We start from the raw sequence: 24644 nt of genomic DNA, 5'->3' as shown, positions 1-24644 counted from the left end.
CGTGATGGTTAACCCTGTCTGCATGACATGATTACTTTTTGCATAGAGATGACAACCCTTCTTTTTCTTTTTGAGGCCTATCACTGTGCTTCCCATGCATGCTTGCTTGTTGCTTCTGCTGCTTGCCTGACCGAATGCTCGACTATGTGCACACGGAAAAGGCTCCTTCCGCTGTAGGACATTGCCTCATTTTAAGTTGCCGTAAGAGGTAAGACCTTTAATCGCACAGACATATCTCAGACATCACACTATGCTCAACAGCACATTACTACTTTATGTATAAGCAGGTATAGATATACAGTAAGTGGCTCCATGTTAACATGCTATATTTATAAGTGAGAATAGCCAACATGGTCAAGCCCACATCATTACTAAAGCTGACTAAAATGTATTCTTGATTAATAACTGCTTGTTGACACATTGACACTGCCAAGCTATTTTAGTTTCCCTACCCATATGATACTTGAACTAGACATAGTGAACACAGCCTAGACAATATGTCTAAAGTAACTCCTGTTCCACACAGCCCTATATTGCTCTTATACTGCACAGTATGCACATGAGTCATATCACCATGGGAACTCAAACCCACAAGAGTATCCTTACATCTCAGCAAAATATGCATTATCCATACATATCTATCTCCCTCTCACGCCGTTCTGTATTTCCTTCTCCGCTCCCTGTAGCCGGAAGCCTAGCCTAAAGGAAAAGGTGTATCCTAGTCCTTCCAAAATGGCTGGGGCCACAGGGAGGTCCCAGTCCCCTGGGCCTGAAGACGGGGCAGAGGGAGGGCCGAGCTGGAGCTTCGCTGACCGGGCCCAAGGGGCCATGCATGCTTTCCGTGCAAGGGGCAGCACCTCGCGCCAAAACTCAGAGGGTGAGGAGATTCTAAATCTGCACCACTGGTTATATGACTAGCATTCTGTTTGATTAGCTTATCTTCTTTAGATATTAACAATATTGTAATATTTCTATATAGACATTACACCGTTGCAAAGTAGGCTATGCAGTACAGTACACTGTCAGATATGTAAAAGACAAAGAAAACGGTGCATATGCTCACAATGGTATAACACATTCATTGAACGATTGTCCAAGGAGTTGGACCTAATTAGCTTGGCAGATACCAAATATAATGCTAGGCAAGAAAATATCTAGTCAAATAGCTCTATCTTCTTGACAACATATTTTCAAATATAATGCAAGTCAAGAAGATAATAAGCTATCTTCTTGACTAGTATTATATTTGAAAATACGCTATCTGCCTAGCTAATTAGGCCTAACTCCTAGATCAATCATCTAATGAATGTGCTTAACCATTGGGAGCATGTGAACCTGTGAATTCTATTTGCTAACATTCTGTTTGACAAGCGCTAGCGTTCTGTTGGACAAGCTACTACCTGCCTACCATTCCATTTGACTAGACATGTAACTAAATACATTCTGTGAAACTAGTTGTCTACATGACTAGCATTTCTGTTTGACTATTTGTCTGACTGAATACTATTCTGTAAAACTAGTTGTCTACATCAGGGTTTCCCAAACTCGGTCCTGAGGCCCTCCCCTGGGTGCATGCTTTGTTTTTTCCCCTAGCACTACACAGCTGATTCAAATAACCAACTCCTCATCAAGCTTTGATTATTTGAATCAGCTGTGTAGTGCTAGGGCAAAAACCGAAACGTGGAATGAGTTTGGGAATCCCTGGTCTACATGACTAGATCTCTGTTTGACTAGACATCTAACTGAATACCATTCTGTAAAAATAGTTGTCTACATGACTAGCATTCTGTTTGACTAGACATCTAATGGAATACCAATTTGTTTATCTTTGTCTACCTGACTAGCATTCTGTTTGACCAGCTGTCTACCTGACAAGCATTCTAGCTACTTGACTAGCATTTTGACTTTGACTATCTGCCTGAGAGGCATACTGTTTTCTATCTACGGTATCGGACTAGCAATCTGTTTGACTAGCTACTGTATACCTGGCTAGCATTCTGTTTAACTACTATTTTATCTACCTGTATAGCTTTCAGGTTCACTAGTTACCTCCCGAACTTGACATCAGTTTGACTATCTATCTGACTAGCATTCTGTTTAACTATAGTTATCTACTGGACTACCTTCTGTTTGTTGTCGTTAGCACTACTGTACGTCCTCAACTTGGAGTTCAGAGGATGTGCAAGGACGTTTTACTCTGTGGCCCCATGCCAGCTGTCACCCAGCGTGCCAACTGTAGGCTTTAAGGGATGTGCCAATGGCACTTCATTAAAGTGATGCTCCAGAACTTTTGTATAATTTCAGCCAGTAGTTTTGAAAGTAGTGCTCACAAGGCAAAAATGGTTCCCGGAAAAATGTGCACAATTGTGTACTACGTCATCCATTTTGTATGATATGTTACGTCCTGCATGTATGATATGTTACTTGTTGCAATTCGTGTGATAGTTTACTAATTTCAATTCATACAGTAAGTGCTTAAGATCCCTACATGCATCTTTAATTACGGTCTAGTGTCTGGAAGATGCACTAATGTTGCAGTCAGACAATGCAGATGGGATGCAAAGTAAGGTTGCCAAAGTCAATGCCCGTTCGTTGGTGATTGGTCAATGATACTACTCCTAGTACAATTGGGAACTATGGACGGGATTCTTCAATGAAGTGATTGTTGTCATTCAATGAGAGACGACTTGTTTTCATGAAACGTTTTTCACATGAGAAATACTACACCAAACATCTTAAGCCTTATTTAAACGGGGTTTGTTTTACTGGGGGTGGGCAGGTAATGTAAGTATGTGAACGAGCACAAAACACCATCTGTAATTTTAGTCCTGTCCGAATCGGTCATGTCTTAATTTTTACATGGCAGGAGAGTAACAATTCCAGCCAGAATAACCTAGTGTTTTTTTGGCAAACTCTAAGGTCCTCTGGCAATACTATCCCAGTGTGAATCGACATCCCTGTGTTTTGAGAGAAATGTCTGCGTTTGACAGGTGTTGATCACGGTTTGAGCAAGAAAACAATAAATGATTTGATAAATTGAACGAAGTGCTGCGCATAGCCTATTAAAGTCAGAAGTTTACATACAACTTAGCCAAATACATTTAAACTCAGTTTTTCAGAATTCCTGACATTTAATCCTAGTAAAAATTCCCTGTTTTCGGTCAGTTAGGATCACCACTTTATTTTAAGAATGTGAGATGTCAGAATAATAGTAGAGAGTATGATTTATTTCAGCTTTTATTTCTTTCATCACATTCCCAGTGGGTCAGAAGTTTACATACACTCAATTAGTATTTGGTAGCATTGCCTTTAAATTGTTTAACTTGGGTCAAACGTTTTGGGTAGCCTTCCACAAGCTTCCCACAATAAGTTGGGTGAATTTTGGCCCATTCCTCCTGACAGAGCTGGTGTAACTGAGTCAGGTTTCTAGGCCTCCTTGCTCGCACACACTTTTTCAGTTCTGCCCACACATTTTCTATAGGATTGAGGTCAGGGCTTTGTGATGCCCCTCTAATACCTTGACTTTGTTGTCCTTAAGCCATTTTGCCACAACTTTGGAAGTATGCTTGGGGTCATTGTCCATTTGGAAGACCCATTTGCGACCAGGCTTTAACTTCCTGACTGATGTCTTGAGATGTTGCTTCAATATATCCACGTAGTTTTCCTCCCTCATGATGCCATCTATTTTGTGAAGTGCACCAGTCCCTCCTGTAGCAAAGCACCCCCATAACATGATGCTGCCACCCCCGTGATTCACGGTTGGGATGGTGTTCTTCGGCTTGCATTATCGTTATGGCCAAACAGTTCTATTTTTGTTTCATCAGACCAGAGGACATTTCTCCAAAAAGTATCATATTTTTTTCCCCATTTGCAGTTGCAAACTGTAGTCTGGCTTATTTATGGCAGTTTTGGAGCAGTGGCTTCTTCCTTGCTGAGCGGCCTTTCAGGTTATGTTGATATAGGACTCGTTTTACTGTGGATATAGATACCTTTGTACCCGTGAAGATGCTGGAGGAAACAAGATCCTTTGCTATTGTTCTGGGATTGATTAGCACTTTCCGCACCAAAGTACGCTCATCTCTAGGAGACAGAGCACGTCTCCTTCCTGGGCGGTATGATGGCTGCATGGTCCCGTGGTGTTTATACTTGCGTACTATTGTTTGTACAGATGAACGTGGTACCTTCAGGCGTTTGGAAATTGCTCCCAAGGATGAACCAGACTCGTGGAGGTCTACAATTCTTTTTCTGAGGTTGATTGGCTGATTTCTTTTGATTTTCCCATGATGTCAAGCAGAGGCACTGAGTTTGAAGGTAGACCTTGAAATACATCCACAGGTACACCTCCAATTGACTCAAATGATGTCAAATAGCCATTACATAATTTTCTGGAATTTTCCAAGCTGTTTAAAACTTGTTGAGGACAGATGTTCCGCTAGTGGAACCCTGTTCCACCTGCGGAACCCCTAGCCAACAGCCAATGGCATCGCACGGCGCGAAATACAAAACCAACTAAAATACCACAATTCAATTTTCTCAAACAATCAACTATTTTACACCATTTTAAAGATAAGACTCTCGTTAATCTAACCACATTGTCCGATTTCAAAAAGGCTTTACAGCGAAAGCAAAACATTAGATTATGTCAGGAGAGTACCCTGCCAAACATAATCACACAGCCATTTTCAAAGCAAGCATATATGTCACAAAAACCAAAACCACAGCTAAATGCAGCACTAACCTTTGATGATCTTCATCAGATGACACTCCTAGGACATTATGTTATACAATACATGGATGTTTTGTTCAATTAAGTTCATATTTATATCAAAAACCAGCTGTTACATTAGCATGTGATGTTCAGAACTAGCATACCCACCGAAAACATGTGAATTTACTAAATTACTGATGATAAACGTTCATAAAAGATATAACATTTATTTTAAGAATTATAGATACAGAACTCCTTTATGCAATCGCGGTGTCAGATTTTAAAATAGCTTTTCGGCGAAAGCACATTTTGCAATATTCTGAGTACATAGCTCGGCTATCACGGCTAGCTATTTTGATACCCACCAAGTTTGGGGCTCACTAAACTCAGAATTACTATTAGAAAAATTGGATTACCTTTGCTGTTCTTCGTCAGAATGCACTCCCAGGACTTCTACTTCAACAACAAATGTTGTTTTGGTTCCAAATAATCCATAGTTATATTCAAATAGCTCCGTTTTGTTCGTGCGTTCAGGTCACTATCCGAAGGGTGACGCGCGAGCGCATTTCGTGACAAAAAATGTCAAACTATTCCATTACCGTACTTAGAAGCATGTCAAACGCTGTTTAAAATCAATTTTTATGCTATTTTTCTCTTAAAATAGCGATAATATTCCAACCGGGCAACGTTTTATTCATTCAAAAGCTGAAAGAAAAAAATTGAGTAGTCTCGTGACCGCGCATCTCAGTCTCACTGTCCCCAGGCTGACCACTTACAAATTCTGCTGCTGTTCTTCGCCCAGAGACAGCAGACACCCCATTCCACTTTCTGGCGGCTTTAGAGAGCCAATGGAAGCCTTAGAAAATGTCACGTTACAGCACAGATGCTGTATTTTCGATAGAGATGCAACAGAAGGACAACAAATTGTCAGACAGGGCATTAATTGAATGGAATCTTCTCAGGTTTTGGCCTGCCATATGAGTTCTGTTATACTCACAGACACCATTCAAACAGTTTTAAAAACTTTAGTGTTTTCTATCCAAATCTACTAATTATATGCATATTCTAGTTTCTGGGCAGGAGTAGTAACCAGATTAAATCGCGTACATTTATTATCCGGCCGTGAAAATACTGCAACCTATCCCAAAGGCACAGTTAACTTAGTGTATGTGATCTTCTGACCCACTGGAATTGTGATACTGTGAAATATCTGTAAATAATTGTTGGAAAAATTACTTGATGCACAAAGTAGATGTCCTAACTGACTTGCCAAAACTATAGTTTGTTAAGAAGAAATGTGTGGAGTGGTTGAAAAATGAGTTTTAATGACTCCAACCTCAGTATATGTAAACATCTGACTTCAGCTGTATATGAAGGGCCTATATATGAAGGGCCTACATGTATGAACTTTCACGGTCAGTGCTTTTATTTATACATTTTGTGCGTATTAATTGAATATTGCCAAATGCATTAGTAAAAAATATTGCGCTTATTTAATGTAAACCTTGCTCTTAATTGATGGCAAAGCAGCATTCAACTGACCTCAACTTTTGTAAAGTTCCCTTTTTCAGCCTTAAAACACATCTCAAGTGCAAGTTCACTGTTTAGCTCATATGAAGAAGAGCTAGAGAATTTAGGACGTCTGCTGCAGATCACAAAAATATCCTAATGATTATGATCACACTTCCTCAATTCTAATTTTATGGTGACACTATACCAAATATGGTTTGGTATGGTTTCGAAACTTGGAAACCAAGCTCCTGTTATTAGTGTAGCAATGTTATCGCCTGGACTTGTTGAAATATCTTCACACCTAGAGAAAAACCTCCAGGCTTCTGACATATCTTTCAATTTATTTAAAAATGAAGAATTACAGGGACTCGATCTCTGGAATAACGGACATTCTGCGGCCAAAAGTATGTGGACACCTGTTCGTCGAACTTTTCATACCACTCAGGCCGACACTTGGCTCCTGATGAACAGTTACTTTGCTGACGTTGCTTCCAGTAGAAGTTTGGAACTCTGTAGTGAGTGTTGCAACCGAGGACAGATGATTTTTATGTGCTTCAGCACTCGCCCATCTCGTTCTGTGAGCTTGTATGGCCTACCACTTCGCTGCTGAGCCATTGATGCTCCTAGACATTTCCACTTCACAATAACAGCATACAGTTGACCGAGGCAGCTCAAGCAGGGCAGAAATTTGATGGACTGACTTGTCGGAAAGGTGGCATCCTATGACGGTGCCACGTTGAAAGTCAGTGAGCTCTTCAGTAAGGCCGTTCTACTGCCAATGTTTGTCTGTGGAAATTGCATGGCTGTGTGCTTGATTTTATACACCTGTCAGCAACAGGTGTGGCTGAACTAGCTGAATCCACTAATTTGAAGGGGTGTCCACATACTTTTGTGTGTGTATATATATGTATGTATGTGTGTATATATATATATATATCTGCACTTCAGATTGCAGCCCAAATAAATGCTTCATATATATATATATATATATATACACAGTACCAGTCAAAAATGTGGACACCTACTCATTCAAGGGATTTTCTTTATTTTTACTATTTTCTACATTGTAGAGTAATAGTGAAGACATCAAAACTATGAAATAACACATATGGAATCATGTAGTAACCAAGAAAGTGTTAAACAAAGCAAAACATATTTTAGATTCTTCTAAGTAGCCACCCTTTGCCTTGATGACAGCTTTGCACACTCTTGGCATTCTCTCAACCAGCTTCACCTGGAATGCTTTTCCAACAGTCTTGGAGTTCCCACATATGCTGAGCACTTGTTGGCTGCTTTTCCTTCACTCTGCGATCCAACTCATCCCAAACCATCTCAATTGGGTTCAGGTCGGGTGATTGTGAAGGCCAGGTCATCTGATGCAGCACTCCATCACTCTCCTTCTTGGTCAAATAGCCCTTACATGCCTGGAGGTATGTTGGGGAATTGTCCTGTTGAAAAACAAATGATAGTCCCACTAAGCACAAACCAGATGATGGGATGGCGTATCGCTGGAGAATTCTGTGGTAGCCATGCTGGTTAAGTGTGCCTTGAATTCTAAATAAATCACAGACAGTTTTACCAGCCAAGCACACCCTCATACCACCTCCTCCATGCTTCACGGTGGGAACCACACATGCTGAGATCACCCGTTCACCTACTCTGCGTCTCACAAAGACACGGCTTGTTGGAACCAAAAATCGCAAATTTGGACCCATCAGACCAAAGGACCGATTTCCACCGGTCTAATGTCCATTGTTCATGTTTCTTGGCCCAAGCAAGTCTTTTCTTATTATTGGTGGTTTCTTTGCAGCAATTCGACATTGAAGGCCTGATTCACGCAGTCTCCTGTTGAGATTGTGATAGAAAAATTGCATATTTACCTAATTTGTTTGATATTAATAGTTAGCAATTAATACTTAACAAATAGGAAGACGTTTCTATTCTGTTTAATTCTGTGTTTCTGTTAAGAGACGGTTTCCACTCTAGCTTCCTGCTGTTAGTCTGGACATATGGTCAAGGAAATGGGTTTTGCTAGCGATATCTTGAGCTGACAATGACTTGGTGATTAAAAACCTAAAGTTGGAATTTCATAGACAATATGTGGTGTGTGTGACACGAGATGGAGATAGTGTGAAGGAGTATATAACAATCTCTCATTGTCTCATCTTCCTGACATCTGGGAAACTAAGCCGGGTTGGGGGTAAAACAACTTCCCGTGTAGATAACCAAGGTGGCTTATGGGAGTACTGTAATTAGCGCTGACCAAGCATTTTTAGGTCCTATATATCATCTGTTTATTCATTATTAGTTAAGCACTCGGCAACACACTTCGCAGTGTGGGGTCGACGGTTTCATTATTGCAATAATTAATCGATATTGAATAAAGATGATTGTTTGAAGAAATGACAAAGTCTCTCTCACTTTAATGGAATATTCCACAACAAGATGTGTCTGTTACTTGAACTTTGTGAAGCATTTATTTGGGCTGCAATCTGAAGTGCAGTTAACTCTAATGAACTTATCCTCTGCAGCAGAGGTAACTCTGGGTCTTCCTCATGAGAGTCAGTTTCATCATAATGCTTGATGGTTTTTGCGACTGCACTTGAAGAAACTTTCAAAGTTCTTGAAATTTTCCGTATTGACTGACCTTCATGTCTAAAGTAATGATGGACTGTTGTTTCTCTTTGCTCATTTGAGCTGTTCTTGCCATAATATGGACTTGGTCTTTTACCAAATAGGGCAATCTTCAGTATACCACCCCTACCTTGTCACAACGCAAGTGATTGGCTCAAATGCATTTAGAAGGAAAGAAATTCCAAAATTAACTTTTAACAAGGCACACCTGTTAATTGAAATGCATTTCAGGTGACAAGCTCATGAAGCTGTTTGAGAGAATGCCAACAGTGTTCAAGCTGTCATCAAGGCAATTGGTGGCTACTTTGAAGAATCTCAAATCTAAAATATGTTTTGCTTTGTTTAACACTTTCTTGGTTACTACATGATTCCATATGTGTTATTTCATAGTTTTGATGTCTTCACTATTATTCTACAATGTAGAAAGTAGTAAAAATAAAGAAAAACCCTGGAATGAGTAGGTGTGTCCAAACTTTTGACTGGTACTGTATATATTGAATGACCGAGCTGATCCTCATGAGTTGTGTTTGTTCTCCTCTGCGGCATGCACGTTAAAGTGCTGATTGAAATGCAGGATGAAGAATTTGGACTGAAGAGTTCTCCAGGTTAGATACAGCCCTGGCCTTAGTATTACTAGCTAACTAATATTTATGATGAGAACATTCTACATCAGTCTCTTAATCAAATGATAAGTTGTAACTAACATCTTAACACTTAGATTGCATCGCTTTTTTCACGTTATACCTATGCATTGTATGATACTATAGACCTATCATTGAAACAATGTCATAGTAAAGATTTCAATGGCTTAACATTTGCCGTCTTACGATTTTCCTTCATGTACTGTACCCATACATGAGAATTTACTGAGGATTCCATACGTGGGTTCACATGTGTTGTTTTGGCATTGTTTTATAAAATGCCTTTCATTTTGTTTATACCATTATTGTATATCTCTCCTCTCCTTTTCTTTGCAGCAATTGAGGGGTTAATAAGTAAGAACTAATTATATTTTATTGGTTGGCTGTAGGGAAGAAGCAAAAGCAAAACGTATTTGTTTATATTCACGTTTACAAATGACAGTACGCCTGGAAACCATGCATGTCCAAATTTGCTGAACTTAAATCCTCTGTCCATAGGAATTCATGCTATGCTATAGTTGTTATGACTGCTTATGACAACTCATAAGTCAATTATAATCGAGTTAAGTTGCCTGTATGACAGAGGGTTCAAGTTAACTGTTACCAACAAGTATAACCTAGAGGTAACTTGTAAATAATTCTAAAAGTAGTGCGTTCAGCTTGTTCCTGATTTAACATGCATGAAGAAACCTTAATTTCATCTCCTAATTTTTTCCAGAACCATTTTAACAATGGACTCTACCCAAATATAGACCAACATGTACTGTAACCAGTATGCACTACAGTCCAGACCAACACCGAAAGGACTTAAATAGCCTGATTGTTAAGCCTAGTTAGCTTGAAATTTCTATTGAGATGACTAGATACACTGCTAGCAAAACAGGCTAACGTAATGCATGGCTGTGGAGTCATTGGTGGTGGACGGAGGGGACCTCATCAGAAAGCATTCTTGACTTTAACTGCCTCTGTTCGGTAGTAGATCCCTCAATTCCTGCATTCAGTCTTTTTGTTGTTGTTTCACAAATCAATACCGTTGAATTCCACCAATGCTATGGTATGCTAACTTTCCACACTGGCTTGGAACCTCTGAACTGCACTGTTGATGCTAACGGCTATGCACCAACTTTGCTTGGCTTAATCCAGACACAATAACGGTGTTACAGTATGTATGGGAGCCAGTGGTTGAAGCTTTGACATTGTGGTTGATGTGGTGTCCTTGTCTTTGCTCCATAGAGGCTTGCCTCCCCGGGGAGGATGTTGGGGATGATAAGAACTGCCACTGTGAATTCCTTCAAGATTTATCTCCTGGGTTGAAGGTCACAATTAGGGCAATAATGTAAGAGAGGATTTATATTCACTTTATACCCGAAGAACCCAGTGTCTACTAGCACTTTAGAAATGAGTTCCTCTGATTTTTAAAGGCAGTTGTCCTATTTATGAACATGCACACAGTATAATTCGATTATAATACATTTGATAGAAAATCTGATTCTATTCTTCTGAATGATTACCATACTAAAGTGTGTCAACAGCTGCTTTTGTTTTGAAAAATACATATTTCTGTTTTATTTTTCCTAAATGTCTGCTTCAGCATCATGAGGTTTCTGGTGTCAAAGAGGAGGTTTAAGGAGAGCCTACGGCCATACGACGTGATGGATGTGATAGAGCAGTACTCCGCAGGCCACTTGGACATGCTGAGTCGGATTAAGCAACTACAGTCCAGGCAAGACCCCCCATTCTTCCATTCACCGATCGTCACACACCCTTTCCTCAAAACAGACTTGTGTTCGAATAGTAATTATTTTGTTCTTAATAATAGCTTAGCTGTGTTTGTTTGAGCACGTCTGGCACAATAGGATATGCAAACCCACCCATCTGGCACTGAAGGTTTGCTCAATAAACACTCAAAGTATTAGAAAGTAAACTAAAATACTATTTAGTTGGGTGGGGGGGGGTAAAAGAAAAAAATAATTATACTACACTGCAAATACTACACTACAAATTGGATTTCCATTGATTATTTTTGTGTGATTTTGTTGTCAGCACATTCAACTATGTAAAGAAAAAAGTATTTAATAAGATTATTTCTTTCATTCAGATCTAGGATGTGTTGTTTAAGTGTTCCCTTTATTTTTTTGAGCTGTATGTATGTATGTATGTATGTATGTATGTATGTATGTATGTATGTATGTATGTGTATATATATATATATATATATATATATATATATATATATATATATATATATATATATATGTGTGTGTATATATATATATATATATATGTGTGTGTGTGTGTGTGTGTGTGTGTGTGTGTGTATATATATATATATATATATATATATGTGTGTATATATATTCATTCAGATCTAGGATGTGTTGTTTAAGTGTTCCCTTTATTTTTTTGAGCTGTATATTTGAACCTCAAACATCCACAGACCCACCAGGTTTTCATCAGTAGACACACATTGACAGCTGCCACTCTTCACCAGGGCAATTCAATTACCAGCCCTGGAGTGCCAAAGTTCTGCCGGGAGTATTTCTAGCCTGGTAGTTAAATTATACATAACTGTCATTGATTGGCCTGAGACATTACGTACCTCGTGTCCCAGGTCTGAATTAGTCCTTGATTAGAAAGAAAAAAGGGAAGGCTGCGCTACCAAAGGTAACCGCCCCGCTCCGCCCCCCACCCGTCATGTTCGGCACATATGTTTCTTTACCTCTACTTTATGCACAAATGTTTCTTTACCTCTACTTTACGCACAAATGTTTCTTTACCTCTACTTTACGCACATATGTTTCTTTACCTCTACTTTACGCACAAATGTTTCTTTACCTCTACTTTACGCACAAATGTTTCTTTACCTCTACTTTACGCACATATGTTTCTTTACCTCTACTTTACGCACAAATGTTTCTTTACCTCTACTTTACGCACATATGTTTCTTTACCTCTACTTTACGCACATATGTTTCTTTACCTCTACTTTACTCACATATGTTTCTTTACCTCTACTTTACGCACATATGTGTCTTTACCTCTACTTTACGCACATATGTTTCTTTACCTCTACTTTACGCACATATGTTTCTTTACCTCTACTTTACGCACAAATGTGTGTGCTCACCCTCCCCATCACTTTATATTTTTCACTTTACTCACCGTCAATCGTGAATGATAATTCTTCAAGTTTTACCAGTGAAATGTCCATGCATCTTCTGCATGCCAACCATTTGATCTCAATCAATTTCATGGGAATATGCATTTTGGTATTTTTCTTGAATGATATAGGCCTAGGCTCCAGTGATTTTTGTATTTTGTACAGTGAAATAATTTAACAAACTGTAGCCTACCTATGTTCAATCAAAGCACATACTATATATTGCCCAGTGGGGCATGCTGCGCAAACATTTAGAAAAAAAATCTTCCTAAAATTTCATGAGAAATGAGGTGGTGTTTTTGGTCTTACAGTAACGTTATGCTATTAAATTCAGTTCTGTTCTGTCGAATATTAATGAATAATTATGTGATCATGCAGACATTGATTCTGCTTTGATCTAACTTAATTGAACAAGCACCATTCTCAATTCAGCATTGATATTCGGCAGTGTATCCTCTGGGCAGCCAAACAAATCCTGCACATGCGCAGAAGCTTCAGTTGTTTATCTATTGAAAAAGAGGCGTCCAGAAAATGTTGCAACGCAGCCACTCTGAAAAGGGAAACCAGAAATGATTTGCCCTTCTTGGACCATAATTGAATAGCCCTGCCTAATTGTCCAGGCTTATTCAGTCTGGTGGAGTATTGCAGATAGAAATGTAGAGCGTAGATTTGACACTGTCTTGTCACTGTATACCTTGTTATGTTGTGATAATCACTAAACTAACATCCGCCCTTATGTGCTATGCCTTCCTCTGGCACGTATCCCGATGACGGACACATTTATGTGATGTTTCATAGCTTGAAACAACTTCATTCACTTGAACAGTATTTAACAAGTCAAGGGAAATGTCGATTTCATATATTTTTCTCCCTCAAATAAGTACCACATTAGTTTTGATTATATGATATATGTCCAACACATATGTAAATCTATTCCAACAATGAAACTGTAGGCCTATGTGTACATTTCTGTTAAAACAACAACCAATATTTCATAGCTAATGTGGTTCTTTATTTCTCTCGACAACGCAGTCACACAGCTGTGAGAAAGTAACAAATGTTAGATCTATGTTTGACATAAATAACCATGGTAGCTACCAAGCTTTTGAGAAGCTCACCTCGCTCATGTATGGAATATATTCTGACTTATTTGTCCATGTATTTCATATGGTCAAATTCCCATGTGTTGCTTCATTTTGCATTGAGCTCTCATCTTCTCTATGTGCCTTGCCAGGGTAGATATGATTGTGTGGCCTCCTGGCCCATCTACTCCTCGCATTAAGAAGTCTACAGAAGGTCCTAGGTTAAGTCACTAGACTGCATTTTTCCTATACGTAAATTACTGTAGAACGTAAGGAAATTCTTATATCATGCTGACATAAAGGCTGCATACGGCGTATTAGCCACAAGAATTATAAAATGCCTGTCCTTGTAACGATAACAGATAATGACAACTGACTCACACAATTCTGACACTATATTGTGTCATAATTGTGTAGTGGGTTATCATGTCTTGTTATAACAGGTATTAGGTCACTCTGCTACATACTGTAGAACTGTTATACGTCTTTACGTCAATTGGGGCTCTAGTAAAGTGCTATCAAATGTATTTATTTTGATGAATAAGAACCCTTTTGTAACTCCGGCTACATGACGGCTCATTGTATCACTCCAACTAAAGCCCGATAGACCGAACCATGTCTTTAGACAGTCAACTTCTGAGGGGATTTACAGCAATCCCTCACGCTATTCTTTCATAATGTTTGTGGATATTGTTGTGGGGGAAATGTTGCCCATAGTTTATAGTGATAGTGGTAACACTTTACTTAAAGCATCCAGGCAAAATGCATTATGATGCCGTTACAATGTATTGTACGACTTGTCATGAGCAAGTATGACCCTACCCTATATAATCTCTTATACTGTATTCATCTCATAATGATACGGACTAAATGAGAGCCTGTTTGAGACAGTTTAAGTATTCATCCATAAAGAGACATAACATATTACAAACCTTGATATAAGGCATTATTAAAGGCTTGAACATGCTTAAAACAAGTTATAAAGCATTATACCTGGATGCTTCAATAGTGTTTATGTGATAACAATACAGTTATATAGATCTTTTCATTCTGAATGTCATCTAGAAGTGAATCAGCAGAGCATTTTCAAAAGTTTAAAATGGTCGCTGAATTGTTCATTTCATGGCCTTCGATATGTGTTATTTCCATTGGAAATCAGTGTCTCATTCTTTCTGAAGAAAAGGCCAATAGCACACAGGCAATGGGCTGAGTCATGTAGCCTTACACAACCTGGGTTTGACAAGGCTGCTTTTGGATCGGAGAAAGAGGGAGAGCTCCCCTGTTAGGAAGCCGCGGAAATGAAGCATGAAACATAGTGAAGCATGCCACATGATGCATTGTCTCCTCGTTTTCATAGTTGTCGTTTTTTTCCCATCAAGAATGGTTGAGGCCTGGAACTCACCATTTTCAGCGTCAAAGAACATTATCATTCTTCAGCCCCAATTCCATATGCACTCTCTACAGAGACCAATCTCTAACTTCACTTAAACATGATTCTAGTTTTGTCTTACCTTTCTAATTTTATACACCTGCTTCACTAATCCAGAGGGGGAAACGTCATTTAAATTGTGAAGTTAGTCTACTCTATAATGTTTCCTTTTGCTAAAAACACATCTCTTTGACTCTCTGGATCAAAGCAATAGCTTTATCCTCGATATCGCTTTCTCTAAATGCCAGAGTGGACCAGATTGTTGGTAAAGGTCCTCCAGATAAAGGTGCCAAAGGTGGCGGTGACGGGGAGAAAGAGGAGGAGGACCCCAGCATGATGGGACGTCTGATGAAAGTGGAGAAACGGGTAAGTCAGGTGTTCTTCTGACCTTATCTCAGCCTCTTTGTCCTAAACAGTCCCCGCTCTTGGTAGAAATGCCCTTAGAGACGAAACACACCGTGTTGACGAACAGTTAGAAGCAGGGGGGTGGCCGTTCTGTCGCCTCTGACCAGAACATCGGCCATCATTTTCTGTTAATTTTCCTGACAATGCAACATGTTGAATCGCCACAGTTTGTCGACAACCAGCAGGTGATTCTAACCTGCTGCTTTTAGCCATTCATCTCTGTGGTGTGTAATCTGATCTAGGATCAGATTTACCCTCCCCTCCCCAAAGCAGGTGATTCTAACCCATTGCTTTTAGCCATTCATCTTTGTGGTTTGTAATCTGATTACCCTCCCCAAATCCTAACCAAAACCGTTTGGGTGTGAAAGGCCCAACTGACCTAAGATCAGTGTCTATGGGCATTGTCGTGCTACACCACATTATGCAGAGATTGTATGGGACTCTCTCTCTTTCTGCAGGTCGGCTCCATGGACAGAAAGCTGGATTTCCTGGTCAACATGTACGTACAGCGCATGGGCATCCCGCGCTCCGAGACAGAGGCCTATTTCAACTCCAAGGAAGCTTACCCGGCGCCCCCTTACATTAGCCCTGAGGATAGCAAGGAGGTGAAGCAGGAGGAGGAAATGAAGGTGAAAGAGGAGGAGAAGAAGGAGAAGAGCTGTTCCGCTGCCGAGGTCCTGCGCTCCATGGAGAAGAAGAAGTGCTCCCCGGAGCCCAGGTCTTTGGGAACGCCCTCCGGAAGCCGCAGCCGCCCCTGCACCTCCTGGGAGCACCAGCTGCAGCACCCTCTCAGCCAGCCCGCCTGGAACAGCAGTGTGGCCAACACCCCCTCACCTGTGGGGGGAGGCAGCGGAGAGCACTCCCCCTCCCTGTTCCGCCTGCCACCCCCTCCCCCGCCCATCCACGAGCGCTCATCTTCCGGGGCAGGAGGGAGCAGTAGCCGGGAGGGCACCTCCCAGGGCAGGAAGCGCAACAGGAGGCAGAGGCGTCAGCCAGACGTGGCCCCGCTGCCCACCGCGGAGAGTGACACGTCCCTGTCCATCCCATCAGTGGACCACGAGGAGCTGGAGCGCTCCTTCAGTGGGTTCAGCATCTCCCAGGCCAAGGAGGACTTCTTTGGGGCATCGTTCTTCAATGGTGTGGCGGCAGAAACAGGGGCATCTCTCTGCGCCAGGGTTAGACCCTTCATTGCTGAGGGTGAATCAGACACAGACTCTGACCTGTACACCCCTGGCGGCCCCTCGCCCCTCTCCTTCAGCGGTGAGGGGGCAGGGGGGTATGGAGACAGAATCTGGCCGCCTCTCAAGTAGGCTAGGATCAAAATAACTGGCCCCTAGTATGAGCTAGGATGGATTGAGATATGAGGGGAGGATCAAGAAGATTGCCTATGTTAACGCTTGTCACTGAAACTTTCACAAGCAGAAAATGGCCCAATTGAATCTGTCTTGTGTGATTGTATGTGTATGACCATTGAGGTATTCAGAGTTGTTTTAGATAGGGTATCCAATCACCCAAATGCTTGAGTTGATGCTTTTCATGTGAACTGAAACCGATTTAAGTTAAAAGATTAATATCTACTGCGCTTTCTGAACACTCTCAGTGATTTCTCTGGACCAAAAAACGTGGGGAGATATTGGAAGATATGTTAATACAGTAGCCCATCAGTAGGCTATATCTACAGTACAAGTCACCTACTGTATGTTTAAGTTATGCTGAGCCTTCGAAAATGATCACTGCCTTGTTGGTTTTATTCCAGTATGACATGATTTTATTAGAATTGAATTGATGCTAATGTTTTTCATTATGAGTATGGCACTCAGTTAAATCAGTGGCATTAGTATATGATTTAATCAGGAATTTCTGTGGCAAATTCAGTATAATTCTAAAAGCCAAACTATAATGTGCTGATGGGTTGTGTGCTGTGGTTTATGTACTGTAGTCCTTGGTAGAAAACATTATCGCAAACAAATAGAGAATACTGTAGATGCAGCTGCACAACCCTCCTTAAGCATATGGTCTTATTAAACACTGCGCTGACTCCTGGAAACGCATGCCTTAATGAGTTCTGCAAAGTAATACACAACGTACAGTTCTACACTCTTATTTAACCGCACGATGACAGAGCGAGATGACAAGATTCACATGACATGATTTTTAAGAGGAGTTGTTGTAGAACAGAGACACAAGCTAGTAGGTAGGCTTTCTACTTTTGAGTTTTCAGCAATAATATCTTACTGGTGTCTGTTAAATATGTCAAGTCAATTTCTTAATAAAAAAAAACTGCACGAAAATATTCATAATAAATTAACTGCATGGCATGTACAACAGAATAGTTGCTTTAGGTAGGAAATGTATGACTGTGGCAAGTAGGAACCAAACTAAATTACATTCCTCAACCATTTCCTCAACCATTCCACAGATGGTCGACAGAAAGTGGGCAGAACAGGAAAATAAAACCAAGCAACATTGCATGACTGACTTCAACTGAAATATACACACTACCGTTCAAAAGTGTGGGGTCACTTACAAATGTCCTTTTTTTTTAAGAAAAGCATTTTTTTTGTCCATTTAAAATAACATCAAATTGATCAGAAATACAGTGTAGACATTGTAAATGACTATTGTAGCTGGAAACGGCAGATTTTTTTAATGGAATATCTACATAGGCGTACAGAGGGCCATTATCAGCAACCATCACTCCTGTGTTCCAATGGCACTTTGTGTTAGCTAATCCAAGTTTATCATTTTAAAAAGGCTAATTGATCATTAGAAAACCCTTTTGCAATTATGTTAGCACAGCTGAAAACTGTTGTTCTGATTTAAAGAAGCAATAAAACTGGCCTTCTTTAGACTAGTTGAGTATCTGGAGCATCAGCATTTGTGGGTTCGAATACAGGCTCAAAATGGCCAGAAACAAAGAACTTTCTTCTGAAACTCGTCAGTCTATTCTTGTTCTGAGAAATGAAGGCTATTCCATGCGAGAAATTGCCAAGAAACTGAAGATCTCGTACAATGATGTGTACTACTCCCTTCACAGAACAACGCAAACTGTTGTTCTGTGAAGGGAGTAGGGAGCAAACCTAACCAGAATTGAAAGAGGAGTGGGCGGCCCCGGTGCACAACTGAGCAAGAGGACAAGTACATTAGAGTGTCTGGTTTGAGAAACAGACGCCTCACAAGTCCTCAACTGGCAGCTTCATTAAATTGTACCCGCAAAACACCAGTCTCAACGTCAACAGTCAAGAGGCGACTCCGGGATGCTGGCCTTCTAGGCAGAGTTGCAAAGAAAAAGCCATATCTCAGACTGGCCAATAAAAATAAAATATTAAGATGGGCTTAAGAACACACACTGGACAGAGGAACTCTGCCTAGAAGGCCAGCATCCCGGAGTCGCCTCTTCACTGTTGACGTTGAGACTGGTGTTTTGCGGGTACTATTTAATGAAGCGCCAGCTGAGGACTTGTGAGGCGTCCGTTTCTCAAAAGCACATTTTTTTGTCTATTAAAATAACTTAAAATTGATCAGAAATACAGTGTAGACATTGTTGATTTTGTAAATGACTATTGTAGCTGGAAACGGCAGATTTTTTATGGAATATCTACATAGGCGTACAGAGGCCCATTATCAGCAACCATCACTCCTTTGTTCCAATGGCACGTCGTGTTAGACGAGATTTCTAAGTGACCCCAAACTTTTGAACGGTAGTGTAAGTAATGGGGCTAAGAATTTGGAACATTTCTGTAAATGCAGTCTTGCTTGCAAATGTTTCTCTTTTCAGGCAGGTCATCAGATTCATTCAAAGAATATGCACACTTTAGTAGTTGCTAGTTATAATTTCATGGCACTGAATGAGACCGAAGAAAAACATACATTTGAATGTAACCCCAATGCACTTTAACTCACACGTTTTCTATGTTGTTCTTCAGTTTCATGTTCATAATTCAAATGAAGAAAAGTGAGCAGAACTAGAAATGCAATTTTAAAAAATAAGGTAAAAATAAGCAGTCAAGCATTGTCAATATGTTTAGTAGCATCAGAGGTCCATCATCAAAGCCTTAATTACTTTCCCCAACTGAGACATAAATGTTACTGTCAGAACCACCCTTTTGCCTTTTCTGTCTATGCCATTACATGAAGCCAAAATACCGCTGTCTCAGAACCACTATAATAGGCACTGTTCACAACTAAAGATAAAAGAGCAATGTTATTTGTCCAAATATATGCTTGCCGGAATGTTACAACCCAAAGAAATTACCACAGCTTTTACATCTGTAATATCTGTAGTTATGTACCTGCGTTGACAAAAATAAACGTTGTACATCATTGGGATTGTGTTGAGGATTCTTCTTTCAGTTTAAGGATGAGGGTGACCAATGACCATAGGTCGGGATCTAAACTGAATATTGCTCTGTTTCATTAGTTTCACTTCATAATGAAACAATAATATTCGTTTTCGATTCCTGGCTTCAACAAGCCATAGAACCAGAATGGTGTAATGATGATCAAATATCACTAGAGGGCGGTCAAGCCCTCTAGTTGAGAAGCAGACCTCGATTCCATTTGTATTTCGGCTTTCTCTCCCCCCTCAGTTCACGTTAAAATGTACACTCCATGTGAAGAACATGAGAATGTTATTTGACTGACAGTCATTTGAAGTGGCTGAAGGGGAAACTGGTTAGTATGCTCCATCTGCAACACAACAATACATTTTTCTCCCACGTGTGCACTTGTTCATTCCTTCCCACGTGTGAAAGCATTGGATTGGTGTCCAACATGGGCCAGTAGAGGGAGTTTCCACTATCTTTCTTTCTTATAGGTCCCGCAGAGTCATTGTTTTTCCCAAGTAAAAACAGCCTTTTAGTGACCAAAATATCACCTATAACCTTTTTACGCAATTAAAATGCTCATAATTGTACCTTTTATCTCATCCCCATCTATCAGGAAGCCTGAAAGAACAGGTTGAGTGGGCGGGGCACTTATATTCATGAGCTTACCTTGACTGACAGCTCTTTGAAATCCTTGTGGTCATTGCCAGGTAACTAGGTAAACAATGGGCCACATGATTGATTACTTGACTTCCAATGCTAAATAGTATAGCCGTGTTCGAATACCCATACTAACATACTGTATACTACATACTTAATGAGTATATACTACATACCAAATACTATTAGTTAATTTTAGTATACTGTAAACTAACGGTATCGTTTCAGTTGAGCGTACTAGCGCTTCGCCTGTCTACCGGAAGTTGATGCTGTTGCTATGCAACCTCTTGCTAGCTTGTTAGCATAAAAAATGACTAGCCAGACATTTTACAATTTCAGGTGTGTTCGTAAATTCAATCTGGAGTGCCAGAGTGCACCCGGAGTGCGCTCTGGGCGTTCGTAAATTCAGTGTTGTCAGATTGTCTTTTCGTAAATTCAGAGCGTTTCGGAATGTTCAGAGCGCACACTGGACGCTCTGGCCGAGAAGTAGGGTTGATCCGAGCATTCTGACCTCACAATGGCAGTCAAGCACCCTGGCTAACGTTGGCTAGCTACTTCCAGACACAAATGAAAGAACACCTCACTCTGACCATTTTACTCAGCCTAGCAGAGCTGGTTAGGCTGTTTTCATGTTATCCAGAGTGTTGGTGACTGTAACTGTGCTGCTAGCAACAATTTAATTGCGGTGTTTTTTTCAGACGTCTACTGACACCAGCCATGTTCAACAGGTGTTCATCAGTTATTCTGTGCTTTGGCACACTCAGATGAGAGTGCTCTGAAATCGGAGTAGATAGCCAGAGTGAATTTACGAACGACCCCGGAGTAGATATCCAGAATTAACAATGTCCATTGAGAACGCACAACGACAACACCACTTAGCTAAGAATGACATGAATAATGAAGTCAATAAACGTTGGGTAGTTAGATAGCATATAGTTAATATACTACAGTCCATAAATGTTTGGTAGTTAGATGGCTAATATACTGCCTCGCAAGTTCGATGTATTAGTAGCCAACTAACGTTTGGTAACTAGCTAACATACCTGTGCATACTGCTGTAATGCTCCGCAGTTCGTAAAGATAGCGTAGCTAACAAATTGTCAGCCAACATAACGTGTAACTTAACTTATTTGAAAAGTCTACTTTATTACATTGCTCTACATTTTCTTAACATTTGTCATAATTAGTTAAAGCAATGAATTTGTATCCACTCTCGTTGGACTTCGGCTGTATATTTTCCCCCATTTTCTTCAAATCTGAAAACGTTCTGAAGCCACGTCCATTTTCTGAACAATTGCATTATGGGCCCTAAAAGCATGGAAATAGTGTCCACTGCTTGTGTACTTCGTATTTTGCCGAATTCAGTACGATATCCGGGAACTTTTGGTATACTAACTATATCCATACTATGACCAATAAGCATACAACATAGGCAATTTATGTCACATATAGTATGGTTAGTGCAGTTAGTATGAGTATTCCAACAGAGCTTATGTCTCAACCCATTTTCTCTCAAATGGCCTAATTGGTTAACAGAGTTGTTCATGGACTGTTGGGTATCTGACAAACAGCAGCAATACACAATTGCCTTTCAATTGTTTTGTAACTAATTACAGTTGATACACTTCTTCACAAGAAATTAGTAAAGCCTGAGTAAGCTTTGAAGCTAAGACATGAGGGTGAAAACAACATACAAGAAATGTACTGGACAATGTTTTGGTGCCTCTGCATTAGCATTATAAATTCAATTTATTTGATCATTTACAATAGGCCAGCATATTCTAAATAGTCATCAAAATAACGGTGTCATCAATTATTATTAGAGCCAGAAGCCAAATGTAGGACCTTGGCCCCCTACTGTGTGCAGGACCCATTTGTACAATTTGTAAAACTAATCTCGTGTCCCAATGCTAGAAAAAACAATACCATTTATTTATATTTTTTATTATCACTTAAAAATGAATTACTTGGTTGTGTTTCCAAAAAGCACCAACTACGGAGATTGATGGGGTGAGGAGGGTAGGGGGACCCATGTACCCCGCTTAATTTAAGCAGGCTTCAGTCACGCACTGTGTGATTGAAACGGGAAACAAATCCAGCCTTGTCAGGCCTCTCACACTAGGCAGACGGGTCCTGGGATGCACAGCTCGCACAGCTTCGCCACATACGGTGCTGGATCAAGGGTGACCTCGTTGAAGAGGAGATCCATGAGCCTGTCTACGTTGCCTGTAATGTGTTTTAAAAGGGAAATGTTATAGGTAGTGAATTAGATTTTCTTTACTATACTTTACTGAGTTTTGATGCTATAAATTCAATGATATAGTGAGCCACTTAGTCTGCAATGTGTTTTCTGGTGTTTTAGAAGTACTCATTTAGACATATGCAATATTTAGTTGTGTACTTTTTAGTACAACTTTCAATGCTAGTATTTGGAATTATTGTGTGCCTAAAATGCTAAATTGATGCAGATTTGGAATGAAAAACTATGACTTACAGTATGTTGGATCTGTCTTCACAGGCGTCACAGCATATCCCCCTTCTTTGCCTTGGGAATGCTGATATTGAATCGCAGCATTCCTGCTGCGGTGGTTGCCTGGCTGCGGTCGGCATTCTCATTGAAATGCATGGCGGCCAGGAACCGTGATAAGTGTTTGCTTCAAGTTTAAATGTCACATGCACATTTGTTTAAGAAAAACGATGCTATTGTAGTCATTATTCATTACACGTGATGATAAAAAACATGTTTTTTTGTGATGTACAGTGGTTCTTCCTTTAAAAGTCGTGTCATACTGCATTCTATGGCACGTTATTTAATTGTCAGCCATTTGTTACGTTAATGCAAGTTAGTGCTAGTTTGACCACCAGAAAGCAACTTTGAGAAGCATTTGATAGTCTCCCATATTGGCATTACTAGAGAATAAAAAAAAAAAAATCGTAATAACATAGTACATGGGATTGATTTTTAAGAAATTTGGCTTGATTAATATTATGGTGTTTCTATTCCGAGAAAAACGAAAACATCAGGGTTTCCGTTAGGATGGAATGGAAAATGTTGCGCTGTACCTAATATATATCTACAAATATTTTTTTTCAATGACGTGACTCTCAGCCAATAATTACATTTAGAGGATTGGAGGATTCTAAATTAATATCGAAGCAGAATTTTCCGTTAGGATCTGTGAGAATATCTAAGGGGCTTTTATATAATTATAAATTAATTAATAATAATAATAATAATAATAATAATCGCTTTGTTTAAAAAGTTACGATATTAGGGAGATTTTGTTTTCATTTAACCTAGAGTGAGCTGAGAAAAAGTCAATTCTTGAACATGGGGTGAGACATTCTCAGAAATCTGTTATTTAGAATTATTTATTTCTGGAGAAACCTAACTTGATTATTTAGCAGACATCACTTGCTTATATTCAGTCAACACATATATCTTAAGAATATCATGGAATATAATTGAACATTTTCGTTTCTCCATGCTTGTCTCAGAGCAGTGCGAAACGGTGCTGAAATAGATGTCCACAGTGGGAAGACTATATGCAACGATATTTTGGAGATTATTTTGTTTTAAAAATAACGACAGTGAGCGATTGTAATCTGAATAAAGGCAAAAATAATATTTATAAAGGCCAAAATATAGACCTGCTAATAGCCATAATGACGCTGTACAACGTGACCATGTGTGTTTGAAAGAGTATTTTCCAGTAAGCAACTATTTATTTGCCTTCATTACACAACTTTGTTCCAATATTTCACCTGTATTTGTTTATTAGGCTACTGTGTAGTCTGACAAGTAAACATGGGAATGCGGGCACGTGGGAGACCGGGGTTCAATTCCCCGACAGGGAGGAAGGAGTAGGCTGTCCTTGTAAATAAGAATTTGTTCTTAACTGATTCCATATGTGTTATTTAATAGTTGTGATATCTTCATTATTATTCTACAATGTAGAAAACAGTAAAAAAAAAAAAAAAATCCTGGAATGAGTAGGTGTATCCAAACTTTTGATTGGTACTTGCTTAATTAATTTGATTAATATTATGGTGTTTGACGGAACGTAAAATATGGCGCAGTACAACGT

The 24644-nt window shown here is 39.7% G+C and overlaps 1 protein-coding gene across 6 annotated transcripts in view; it reads left to right on the top strand.

The window, feature by feature from the left end:
* The window catches only part of LOC115166075 (potassium voltage-gated channel subfamily KQT member 2), a 41583-nt gene extending 23721 nt beyond the window's left edge, over positions 1-17862 (top strand). For 3 of the 6 annotated variants that reach the window (XM_029719728.1, XM_029719725.1, XM_029719730.1), the window contains 6 exons: positions 687-877; positions 9412-9459; positions 10729-10831; positions 11087-11218; positions 15415-15532; positions 16030-17862. In XM_029719728.1, coding sequence (XP_029575588.1) covers positions 687-877; positions 9412-9459; positions 10729-10831; positions 11087-11218; positions 15415-15532; positions 16030-16881 — 1444 coding nt within the window. In that variant the 3' untranslated portion in view covers positions 16882-17862. Of the gene's footprint in view, positions 1-686; positions 878-9411; positions 9460-9831; positions 9850-10728; positions 10832-11086; positions 11219-15414; positions 15533-16029 lie in introns of all 6 variants that reach the window. The other 3 variants (XM_029719729.1, XM_029719727.1, XM_029719726.1) reach the window with 2 other exon arrangements.
* Positions 17863-24644: the final 6782 nt, after the last annotated feature.

This window comes from Salmo trutta, chromosome 28, assembly GCF_901001165.1.
Source record: "Salmo trutta chromosome 28, fSalTru1.1, whole genome shotgun sequence".
Classification (NCBI taxonomy): Eukaryota; Metazoa; Chordata; class Actinopteri; order Salmoniformes; family Salmonidae; genus Salmo; species Salmo trutta.
Note: the sequence above shows the minus strand (reverse complement) of the source record. Positions and strands in the feature narration are given on the sequence as shown.